Here is a 12534-nt window from a genome sequence, read left to right on the forward strand (position 1 = left end):
TCGGCCTCACTTCTCTCTGCTTGTCTGCCTTTCTCCCTCCCCAGTCTCTCTCTCTCTCCTTCTCTTTGAGAGGCTAACAGATTGCACCCCATTCCTGGGCCGTTCTGTGAGCTGGGTCCTCAGCCCCTGCAGCCGCCGTGCCCCGGCTGCCAGCACCCATCCCGCAGGCCAGGCTCTGTGCCTCTGTCCTGCAGTGACAGCCAGACAATTTATACACCCTTTTGGCTAAGGCCGTATGTTGTCATAACCTGGGTCATTTCCTCATTTAATACCTTCCATAAACTCCAATAAAACTGTCCTGGAGCCTCGGTCGTCCAGGGGAGGAGGAGCACTGGGTTTGAAAGGGTGGGAGAGGGGGCCAGCGGTGGGGGGGTGATGGGGGGGAGGTTGGAGGACTCAAGCGGAAGCCCACGCCCCACCTGATGAGAGCCTTGTTTCCTTTCCTGCTCCCCACCCTCTGCTCCCGCCACTGGCTGCAGTGTGTCAGATCCTTCCCAAAGGGGTGGTCGCCGTCCTGGGACCATCCTCCAGCCCGGCCTCCAGCTCCATCATCAGCAACATCTGTGGGGAGAAGGAGGTGAGTGCTGGACCGGGTAGGGGGACCGTGTGTGGGCTGGGAGCCTGTGCCCCAAAGAGAGCATGGCTTCTTAAGGGCTGGAAGAGTGAATCAAGGTCTGGGTCTGGTTGATGCCAGGGAAAACCTCAATACGAGTAAAAGAAGAGGTCCTTGGTTGGCACTTACTTTTTTCCAGGTAATTTGGATGGAGGAGACTCAGAGGAAATTTTCCCAACAAGATTTTCAAGCTGACCTCCTCTGAGGAGGAGGGGAGGAGGCTTGGTGGCGATGGGAGGGGGGGATGGTCCAGGGAGGCCACGAGGGCAGAAGCTGGAGCTTCACGGAACAGCTCCGGGGCTTCTGCTTGGTTATGGGGATTCTGGGGAAGAATGCCTTTGGGACAAAGCCTTCTTCCAACATTTTAGTGTGGAAATAAAGTTTGAAGACCTCTGTTTTACAAGTTCTCTAGAACAGAGACTTGACTTTGCTTTCTCCTTCATTCACGATTTTCAGTGTTTGCTTCTCCCAAGTGGTGGGTCCCTTCCCTCTAGTTCTTGTTCCCTGGGGGATAAAGATGGTTAGGGATGAGCTTCTGAGGGCAGGCCTGCTCCAACAGCTCTCTCCCTCTTTCCGCCCAGAGCAAACAAACAGAAACCAAGATTCTGCTGCTGGAACCTTTCCTAGTCCTTCTTGGAATCAATCTGTCCTTTGTCTTCAGATCTCTTCTCTGGAGACAGTGGCAGCTTGACCCCTTAACTGCGTGAGGGCCTTCCAGCCGGGTCTTTTGGGAACAGGTGATGCTTGATGCTTAGGAGCTGGGGAGGGGGCAGGGCAGAGGGACGAGGGATGGAAGGGTCAGTCTTACCCCTGTCCTAGGAGCCTGGAGGCTCAGCCTTCCAGAAACTTTAGCCTTGGGAGGATCTGGTTCTCATAAAAGGATGGGGCACCTCAGAGAGGCAGTAAAACAGCACATAAGCCTCTGCCAACCCCAGGTCCTCCGGAAGCCACTCCCTTGATGCCTCCACGTCTCTTACAATGAGAGAGCCCTGAGGCTTTGGGCAGAATGTTGATGTTCTCTGTTTTACGAGCCTGCTCCAAGAATTGTTTTCAGCGGGGCAGACTGCCCTGCGGTCCTAGCCCGGTCTTGTAATGGGTCTTGCTTCTCACTGCCCCTAGGCTGAGCCCCGGAGCATCATGCCATGAGCAGGATCCATGTTGACAGCTCCCCATCCTTACTCCCAGAGGTCCCCAAAGATGCCTCCTGAGCCAGCCCAGGCCAGACCAGGAGCTTCTGTCCCACCGCAGTCCCTTCCAGTATTGCACAAGCCTCGGCCCCAGCAAGTTAGACCTGATGTTCAATTTAAATTTTTCGTGCCGGGCTCCAAGGAGCAGCTCAAATCTATGGCAGGTTGTTATTTCAGCGATCACTGCGATCTTCACCAAGTGAGGTTGCCAAGACCTCAGCTCCCCGCTTCCGCTTTTCTGCTCTCTCCTTTTCTTCTCTCCCTTCCCCTCTTCCCCAGAATGCTCTCCTCACTGTTGCCTACCGTCATCCCCCATCCCCACTCCGGAATGACCAGTGGTTCAGTGGCTAATTTTTTTGCCTTTTTTTTCTAAAGCTGCACCCATGCAATATGGAAGTTCCCAGGCCAGGGGCCGAATCAGAGCTGTAGCCCCTGGTCTACACCACAGCTCACAGCAACGCCAGATCCAAGCTGCGTCTGCAACCTACACCACAGCTCACGACAATGCCGGATCCTTAACCCACTGAATGAGGCCAGGGATAGGACCTGCATCCTCATGCGTAGTAGTCAGGTTCATTACCGCTGAGCCACAGTGGGAACTCCCTCGGTGGCTATTTTATCTCCACACACACATCCCTTAACCCTGCTTGGCATTTCAGGCTGGAGGCGGAGACCCTGACTAGCAACCATCTTCCTATCCGGCCGCCCCAGACTTGTGCCGTTGACCAGAGAGATGGGTCATGCTGCCAAGGGAACAGCCAGACGGTTACCCTTCCTTTGTCTGGTCATGTTCCTTCCAGAACAGCCTTTCCTCTCCATTCAGATTATGCATTTCTTTTAATATTTTATGAGGCTGAACTGCCTTACACTGATTCCCCTCGGATTCAGCGAAAAGAAAGAAATGGAGTTCTCACCCAGGAGTTCATTCCTTTAAACGCTGCTAACATCTCTGCAGCCTCCACGACTGGCTGCTTTCTGCCTTGCCGACTTCCCCTCCAAGCAGCTCACCTCTCCTCTACTCCCTTCCCACCTGCTTGATGACTTCCTGGGATGCATTTGCAATTGCAAATCAATTATCAGTTGATCATAGTCCTGGCCTGGCCATCCCTGCCTAGGTCCAAGGGAACAGCTGGCTGCTTCCCCAGGAGCCTCCAAGGTGGCGGGCTCTGCTGGAGACTCCTCTTCCTAGGGAGGCCCCTCACCCCCTGCACATACAGCCCCAAGAGCTTTTCCAGCAGCTCCTAGATTTGCGGCAGAAGGAAGAAGGGAAGGAGAAAAGGCGTTGCCTGAATACTTACCCCATATGCTAGGTTCTGAGCTGGTACGTCCTTTACTTAGAGGGCCTCATTTTATCCTCCCAAAGCTAAAGAAATGCCACTTGTTTCTCCATGTTAATGAAGCTTAGACAGGTTGAGCAGTTTGCTCTAAATCATACAGCAGAACCCCGGTGCAAACCCAAATCTGTAGACTCTCAAACCCATTTTCTGAGTCTGCACTTTCCTGAATCTTTTGCCTGCTCCATCTCTGGGATCCGTGAGCTCAAGGGAATCTGTGAGGGTAGTTTCTGTTGGGATGAGTTAGCTGCTGATGGAGCCTGATAGGCTTGATGGCCATGTAGGGGGGGCTTTGGTTAGAGATGCTCAAATATGTAAGCCAGCCAGCCTGGCCATCTGCTCTTGCCCAGCCCTGGCCTCCATCTTGCCCCACTGTGACCTTTTCCTCTTTCAAGGTGCGTTCGTTATTCATCTTAGACAGACTGTAAGGGTTGCAAAATATCAGTGGAAGGAAAGACCCCTTATGACACACCCCAGGTCAGTGTCATTCTTTAGCATCTTCTGTCATTGCTCACCAGGCTCTCGCCCCAATTCTATGCTTTTCAGTCTTGGCTGGAAAATACTGGTTGCCTTCTCTCTATGGTTGAAGGGCTAATCCTACTTGATTTCAGGAATTTTCTCCCGAGTTTTTGTAAAATCTTTATCCTCCCCTCATGCCAGTCTCAGAGGAGCTCTGGGCTCTAGCTGACTTCTTTTTTCAGAAGCTTAAAAGGATAAGGTAGCAGAATTCTACAGAGACATCTCAGACTCTGGACCAGCCCAGGCAGAGAAAACTTCGACAATCATGTCTGGATGATTGTCCATTCTAGGAGCCGACCAACTCACCATCAGAAAGTTCTTCTTGCTGTCTACCCTCAATCTTCCTCACTTTGACATCAGTTCACACCCACGTTTGCAGGACTCTGGCCCTCACGGCGGGCGCCCTAAATGAGGATGAGGGTTGACGTGTCAGCTCCATCTCGGATAGAGGCACCAGCAGCCTTTAGCTCCTCTGGCTCTGGGTACCGGGGTGACAGAATAAAATCAAGGTCGATGGCAGCTTATTACATTTTAACTTTCCTATTACCTTACCCAATAGCCTAAGCCGCCAATAACACAGCCATCACAGCCTGTTAATGTCTCTTTCCGGGAGAAGAGAGGCGGAAGGCTGGGCAGTGCCTCCTGGAAATGTCAGTAATAGACGCAGAGGAAAGCTGACATTGTCCTAATGAAGCCAAGGCAGGTATTTATTTACCTGGCTCCATTCACAGGCTCCCTCGATGGTTTCCCAGCCTGTGCTGCTTCCGCTTCCACACGTGTCTACCGAGGAGCCCATCCTGGGCTTTCACCCAGGAAGCTTGCGGAGAGCTGGCCAGGCTAGGCTGAGGCGACCCCTCCCTTAGTCCCCAGGGCAGTGTTTTTCTCTTTCTGCCATCTCTGCTCTGATTCATTAACTACAAATAAAATAATATAAGGATTGTGCCTTCAAGAGCCGTTTGTCTCGCTGCCCAGCAGCAGGCAGTTCCTCTGAGGATAAAGACCTATTGTTTTGCCTTCCCAGGGCCACGGACCCCAGCTCCAGGGTCCACAGCACATTTATAAGGGTCTCGGCTGAAGGGTTTCCCATCCTGGGTCTCAAACATTGTCAGGCATGCCGGTTCATCTTCCTCCTGTGGACTGGGTGCCCTGAGTCCTGAAAGTTCCACCTCTTACCAGGCGAAGAATTCACACTCTGCAGCCTTGCCTCACTCATCTTTCTTTTCTTTCTTTCTCACTTGTTCTGGATCTTCCCCGCTGCCCATTTTTGCTCCTCCCCGCAGGTCCCTCATTTCAAAGTGGCCCCAGAGGAGTTTATCAAGTTCCAGTTCCAGAGATTCACAACCCTGAACCTCCACCCCAGCAACACCGACATCAGCGTGGCTGTAGCTGGGATCCTGAACTTCTTCAACTGCACCACCGCCTGCCTCATCTGTGCCAAAGCAGAATGTAAGTTTCCCTGGGTTGGCTCCTCCCCAGACAGTCGGGCTGTGTCAATTTCAACCTGACGGTTTGAGGGGAGGGCCCCCTCTGGTTTGGGGGATGACAGCCAGAGGGTTCGGGCATTCCTGCGTGTCCTTGGCTGTTTGTCTGTGTGTGTATGGGACAGACAGAGCAGTCTAGGAGGACCCTTTGCCAGAACTCCCTGGGGCCTCGGGTGGAACAGAGAGGAGCTCAGTTACAGGGAGACTGGCCAACTACCAAGGCTTTTTGTATCTGCACACGCAATTCCCACATTTTCAGCCTCATTGTTATGGAGCTACAAAAAGAGAGAGAAAGAAAATATAAAATTGGAGGAATTTGTACTTGATGGGTTGAAGAGCTTCTTTCCTTAGAGAGTGGGGCTTGCTGATAGAACAAGGTCCAAGGTCAATTCCTGATAGAGCATTTTTTTGCAAATGCAAGTTTTAGAAATGCGTTTTCTCTGACTCTTAGACAATTTGTGACATAAATTCAGTGTTTATGAGATTTAGCTAATTTAAGCCAGCACATTCCAGCAAATCAGTGCATCTGTGTACTCCTGGTGACAGCTGTGCACCCACACGCAGTCAGGCAGGTGCTGTCCCGTGGCTACCAATAGGGCCCCAGGGCCCCAGCCCCAGACGTCTGGGTCCTGTGTGACTCACCTGTGCAGGTCTTACCCTGCGGGTCCGGGTGTGCTGCGCCGGCAGAGGTTCCCCGTGTCCATCGGGCTCTGTCCTGTGGCTCCACAGAACCACTCTGCCTGCTAAGTTCTTCCTCCATCCTGGGATCCCTAGAGCATCTGAAAACAGTAGCCCCTCCCTGCCAAGGGTCAGAACCATCTTCTTCTTTTTTTAATAGTCAGTTTGCAATATTGTCCTAATTTCCGCTGTATAGCAAAGTGACCTAATCATATATACATACATATATATACACACACACACACACACACACACAATACATTCCTTTTCTTTATCATCTTCCATCATGGTCTATCCCAAGAGACTGGATATAGTTCCCTGTGCTGTACAGTAGGACCTCATTGCTTATCCATTCTCAGTGTAATAGTTTGTGTCTCCTGACCCCAAACTCCTAGTCCCTCCCACTCTCTCCCCTCTTCCCCTTGGCAAGTCTGTTCTCCATGTCTGTGAGTCTCCATCTGTTTTGTAGATAGAGAAGCATCTTCTTTATGGGACCTTTGTACCTTGCTGCCTCCACATATACTTTCATTCATTTATTAGACACAGATTAATTATTTGCTCTGTGCTACCCAAGAAACAAAGTAACTGAGTCTCAACAATGGCATGCATTTTATATACCTTTTTTAATGATGACAACCACCCAGTGGGTTTGGAAGTGTTGGAATTCCCTGTTTCAAAGTTCCATAAAATTTAAAATCCAGTTCCTCAGTCTCACCAGCCACAATTCAAGTGTTCACATGTGGGCAGTGCTGATATAGGACATTTCCATCTTCCCCAAAAAGTCAATTGGGCAGCATCGTTTTTGATGATCAGGGTTTTGTGGACCAAAAAAGAGAGACAAGCTTAGTTAACACTTGATTCCATTTCTCCCTGGTGGAGATTCACCGCACGCATGAGCACAGACACTCTGAGCTGTCCTGTGGCCAAAATGGCTCTTTACTTCATCTTCCAAAAAGGTCTGATCCTATGCGCCCGAAGGATGCTGACCTATAATTATTTGATGGGACACAGCTGGGACACGTTACATTCCACCAAGTGGCCCTCTCCTCGTGTGGCAGCCTTGCACCTTTGCAGGGTGTAACCAAGACAAGTATTCTCTCCTAGCAACTTCTGCCACAAGCCCACTGAGGCAGGACTGAACTGGCACACCCCATGCACCCAATGGGAACATTGAGAGACAGAGGACAGGCTGTAAATATGCCCAGGCAAAGATGGTTCTGCAGTCCTCCTCTATGCTGGAGGTACAGGGTCTCACCACCTGACAGGAAGTTCTTCCTTGTGTCTAGCCACAGTCGCTCTCGTTTGAAGCGGAGCCCTGTTTCCTCTGCTTCAGCTCTTACTGGGCTTTGGGAAGTAAGTTGCTCAGGTGTTTGTGCAGCACCTGCTATGTGCTGAGCACTGTGCTAAATACCATTGCCTCCTTGCCCAGGGCTTTTTCCACTGGAGTTGACATTCTCTGACTGACGTTCAAACAGCTCCTCGCAGATTGCAAAGCACTTTCTCTTAGGTTTTCCCACTCTGCCTCCCTTGTCCTCAGTCATTCTAGAGCTAAGCAGTCTTGGAGCCACTAAGGGACTTGGCTTAAGGTCACATGACAGGTACATGACAAAACCAAGACTCTTCACTTGGACTCTGAGCTGGGGGACTTCTTCTTCCATAGCCCCTCCCACTCTCCCGGGCTGCACCAGCTTCAAAGGAGGGGCTCGTGGTGAGCTCTGCCTGGCAGGCATGGTGTGGCAGAGATCTCTCTGGAGCGCTGCATCACCTTGCTCCCTTGAATGGAGTGCAGGATAGCTGGGCAAGACAAGGTCCTGGAGAGGATGAATGTGCCTAAGTGCTGGAGAGGCGAACCCACAGCCCGGGGGTGGGGGGGGCTCATCCACCACACAGGGTAGCCCCTGCTTGGAGCACTCATCTATTGAGGCCGCCGAGTGACTCTGGCCCCACCCACCAGGGAGGAAGAAGGGTGGGGCAGAGCAGGAGAAGTTCAAGGGCAAAGAGGATTAAAAATCTAATTAAAGGTTGAAGAAATGAGGGACTGAAGGAAACGGCAGCTCAGAACTCAGGAGGTGACACTTCCGTCTTCCTTAGTCACGCAGGGCCGAGAGACACCGCAAGTGGAATTAGAAAGGAGAACCTAATTCTCTTTTCCAGCCATCAAAATTAGACAGAACAGAGATCATTCCCTGGGGAGTCATACCACTTACTCTCCTTTTTCCCCAAAGTAGATTTTTAATAAGCAGGTTTTGGACCAAGTAGAGTTGTATTGTGGATTGCATTATTTTTCTTTAATGGGAAAAAAATATCAGAACATCTGCAAGTGCGTGGTTCTGGTGAGGCGGGGGTAGAGAGGTGGGAAGGAGCCCTGGCGTGCCTGTCCTGGTCATCCCCAAGGAGCCTGGGCGAGTTGCCGCTAGGGGACGTCCAAGGAAGTTTGGGGCTTTCCACTCTGGTCCCCCAGGCCCCTTTGGTGCGATCACCCAGCCCTGCCACAGAGTTCTCCCTCTCCCTCTTTTTTTTTTTTTTTTTTTTTTATTACAGCCGCACCTGCCGCATATGGAAGTTCCCAGGCTAGGGGTCAAGTTAGAGCTTCAGTGGCCGGCCTATGGCACAGCCAGGGCAACACCTGATTGGAGCTGCATCTGCAACCTACGCCATAGCTTGCACGTATCTTTGCACGTAGCTCAAATCATCTTTTTCCCCCCATGCTTGCTCTGGTGTTTCTAAGTATTTTAATGTCCTTTTTGTAGCTACAGGGCCTGTGCCGCTACACTTTCTGTACATATGTACCACCCTTGTGACCTTGGCAAAGTGATTTAGGGGATTGCTCATCTATAAAATGGGGTGATGATTCCTTCCTCCCAGGATGGTTGAGGGGATAAAATAGGATGAGGCGTCTATGCCTAGGGGACCGCGGTACACAGGACTTTTCCTCTCTTTCCCTCCTTGGATTCCTTTTGAATAAAGCCAGGCCAGGACTGAGCAGAGTAACAGGGGATCCACTCTGTCCTTAAAATATCCCTGTGTTCCTTAAACTCGGTCTAGGTTTTTGGTGAGGAGCAGACTCTGGTCTCCCAGGAGAAAGTGCAGCTGAAAAGAAAGGCTGATGGCTGATGAACCATCTTTGCGGTCAAACCAAGGTGCCCCACTGCTCATGAGCTGTGTGATGTTAAGTAGGTCACTCTCCCTCTCTGAGCTTTAGTTCCGTCCTGTTTAAAGTGAAGATAATAATGCCTCTCAGGGTAATTGGGTAGAAGGTATCTGGGCCCAAAACATATACACATTTAAGTACTGTTACTTTATTGTGCAACCCTGGTTCTGCATTAGAGGGTGGAGGATGGGGGGGGGGGGGCTGTTAGCAATGATACCCAGCGCCCCCTATGAGTAACAGGGCAATAGTAGGCCTTTCCTGTGCTGTCCCCAGGAGGCGCTGGGGGACGTCTTTTGCTCATGGTGATACAGATTAACCATTTATGAAGCACTTACTGTGTACCAAACACTCTGCTCAGGGTTGGAGATGATTTCATTTCAACCTCACAGTAACTATATAAGATGGGCTCTATAAATATTCTCATTATGTGCGTGGAGGTAAGAGAGATTAAGTCCATTTTCAAGGTCACATGGTTCTTGTTACCTCCTCTCCTTGCTTTTCTGAACACTGTGGAAGAGACAGAAGTAAGGGGCCAGTTTTCTATGTTATGGGCAGACCGAGGCTTTCCTAGGCTGCTTAGGTGGTGAATCAGGCCAGAATGTGGAATCAGAAACCTGGGTTTGAACCTTGGCCTGTCCCAGGTCCTCTAGTTCTGTGATCTGTCCCTGAGACGGTCCTGCCTCAGCGATTTGTTCTCCCCCAGGAATAATGATACTACCTGCTTCCTGGGCACTCATGGGGTTAAATGAACAGTAAGTAAAGGAGTGTGGACAGAGTTCCCCCTGCGGTTCAGGGGGTTAAGAATCTGGCTGCAGCAGCTCTGATTGCTGGGGAGGTACAGATTTGATCCCCAGCCTGGCACAGTGGGTTAAAGTATCTGGTATTGCTGCAGCTGGCTCAGATTCAGTCTGCAACCCAGGAACTTCCATATATGCCACAGGTGCAGCCATGAAAAGAAAAAGAAAAAAGAAAAGAAAGGGAGTGCAGGGAACTTTCGGGGGAGGGATGCCTGCTGGGCCCTATAACAAATAAATAAATAAACACCCTTGGAAGTTCACTTCATGACTCAGCTGTTAATGAACCCAGCTAGGATTCATGAGGGTACTGGTTCGATCCCTGGCCTCTCTCAGTGGGTTAAGAATCCAGCGTTGCCATGAGCTGTGGTGTAGGTCACAGACGCAGCTTGGATCTGGTATTGCTGTGGCTGTGGCGTAGGCTGTGGCTGTAGCTCCAATTAGACCCCTAGCCTGGGAACTTCCGTATGCCATGTCTGCAGCCCTAAAAAGGTAAACAAACAAACAAACAAACAAAGGCCCTGAAATAGAGGGGGTGGGAGAGGGCAGCGTAGAGCCAGGTTCTTGACATGCCCATCCTTGCCGGCAGACAGGGGGCAGCCTCGATGATGCAGCAGGTCCTCTGTGAGTAGAAGTCTCAGCCCACTCCCCCATCCCCTCCCAGTCTCCTCTTCTGGCCCCTCTGGGCTGGCCCTTTCTGCCTTTTCTTGGGGCCAAACCCAGACATGGGATGGGACAAAACCAAGAAGCAGGTGGAATATGTACCTCGTTCAAACATTTGAACTTGTTCTGTGCCCTTGCCCCTGGCCATACATCAAATGCTCATCCCTCCCTCTCACTTAGAATCTGCTCCCTGGAAAAAATAGGAGGTGAAAACCACCCACCCTTGTGCTTGGCAGGGGGAGGGGAATAGAGACGCCAGGTATTGTGCTCAGTGGTGAACTCGCCTTATCTCACTAAATGCTCACTACCGTCCTCTGAGGTCAGTGCTACATCAGCTGCCTCCCATAAGATTTAAAAGTGCTGCCCTGGCTGACAATATTAGCATTTTCCAAAACCAAAGCCTGCAGCCCAGGGAATCAGCCAGTGGAGAAGTGGGGATGCCTGTTGAAATCAGTGTTTATTCTTTTTTTGATACAAGGGTCCTCTGTGACCCCTGCAGGCCCATCCCTTAGGGGTTTGTGTCCTCATCCTGGGGCCCTGTCCACCCTGGCTGTGCCTTCCTAAGCCTGTGCAGCCTCGTGCCCTGCCCAGTCCCTGCCTCCCCGTCCCAGAAGCCGGCCTCCCTTCTTCTTCCCAGGCGGCCTGTTAGGTTTCACCTCCATCTATACCATTGCATCCTGAGTGGGACTAATAGCTTCCCCAGGTCCCACTCAGCCTTGGACTTGCAAGCAGACCCACTTCTGGGCCAGGGGTTCCATGGAGGAAGGTCAGGTGGAGGTAGAGGGGAAGCTGGGAAGAGAGCGGCTTTTAACCCCTTTGGTGGCAGTTGCCTTTGATAAATCCCTTAGTTCCATCAACAGAGGTGAGGAGAACGATGATCGGAAAAGGCCAAATGGCACTGAAAAACTCCTAATAGTCTTAATGTTTCTGAACCACTCTCCCTCTTCTATAGATGCCTTCCACTGCCTAGAATTTAAATAAATAAATAAATAAATAAGGATCCTTTTCTGATTCATAGAATTAAAAGATCTCTGGGCTGAAGAGACATCGACACTCTTATAGTTCAACTTCCCAACCACTGGTTTAATTTGCTCTAAAAGCCATCCTCAAGTGGGGTTTCAGTCTTTCCTTGACTACCTCCAGCAATGGGGAACTCACTACCTCCTAACATAGCCCACTGCCTATTTATTTATTTATTTACTTATTTATTTATTTTTGCTTTTTAGGGTCGTACCTACAATATATGGAGGTTCCCAGGCTAGGGGTCTAATCGGAGCTGTTGCTGCCGGCCTACGCTACAGCCACAGCAACGCCAGATCCAAGTCACATCTGTGACCTACACCACAGCTCATGGCAATGCCAGATCCTTAACCCACTGAGTGAGGCCAGGGATCGTACCTGCAACTTCATGGCTCCTAGTCAGATTCCTTTCACACTGTGCCATGACGGAAACTCTAGGATTAGATTCTTTATAGGATTCACTGTGAGGACCTAAGAGAGATGAGCCATGTGAAAGGCTTAGCCCGTTACCTAGAACACAATAAGAATTCAGTCAATGTTTGTTTTTCTTTCTTTTCTTTTCTTTTTTTGGCTTTTTAGGGCCACACCTGCAGCATATGGAGGTTCCCAGGCTAGGGGTTGAATCAGAGCTTAGCCGCCAGCCTAAGCCACAGCCACAGCCACAGCAACGCCAGATCTGAGCTGCATCTTGCGACCTACAACGCAGCTCACAGTGATGTTGGATTCTTAACTCACCGAGTGAGGCCAGGGATTGAATCCACATCCTCTTGGATGCTAGCCGGTTTCGTTACTGCTAAGCTGCAACAGGACTCCAGTACATGTTACTCTTGTCCTTGGCTGCTGGGAGCAAGTGCCTATTGGTCTCTTCCCATTGGAATTGAGACACTGTTTTCCCAGGAGACACCCGTCCACCCACACACCCTCCTCCTGGCCTGAAGACAAAGCAGGATTAAGATCCTTGCATCTTGGTGGTATTCTTCTGGAACCCTCCTCCCACTGCTGCCCCTAGACAGCTAATAGCAGAGGGAGGGTGAGAGTCCTTAGCTCACACTCCCAGTTTTCTCCTTTGCTCTGGGCCCACATGATTGCCTGCT

At 50.7% G+C, this 12534-nt stretch overlaps 1 protein-coding gene across 8 annotated transcripts in view; it reads left to right on the forward strand.

Moving 5' to 3' along the window:
- Window positions 1-12534, forward strand: part of GRIK4 (glutamate ionotropic receptor kainate type subunit 4) — a 459028-nt gene that overhangs the window by 285135 nt on the left and 161359 nt on the right. For all 8 annotated transcript variants that reach the window (XM_084976373.1, XM_021062991.2, XM_021062992.2 and 5 more), the window contains 2 exons: window positions 480-577; window positions 4934-5099. In XM_084976373.1, coding sequence (XP_084832499.1) covers window positions 480-577; window positions 4934-5099 — 264 coding nt within the window. Of the gene's footprint in view, window positions 1-479; window positions 578-4933; window positions 5100-12534 lie in introns of those variants that run through there.

Source organism: Sus scrofa, chromosome 9 (assembly GCF_054392235.1).
Source record: "Sus scrofa isolate SSC_HxYL_T2T_F1_AM1 chromosome 9, Sscrofa_HxYL_maternal_Yorkshire_Landrace_v2.0, whole genome shotgun sequence".
Lineage (NCBI taxonomy): Eukaryota > Metazoa > Chordata > Mammalia > Artiodactyla > Suidae > Sus > Sus scrofa.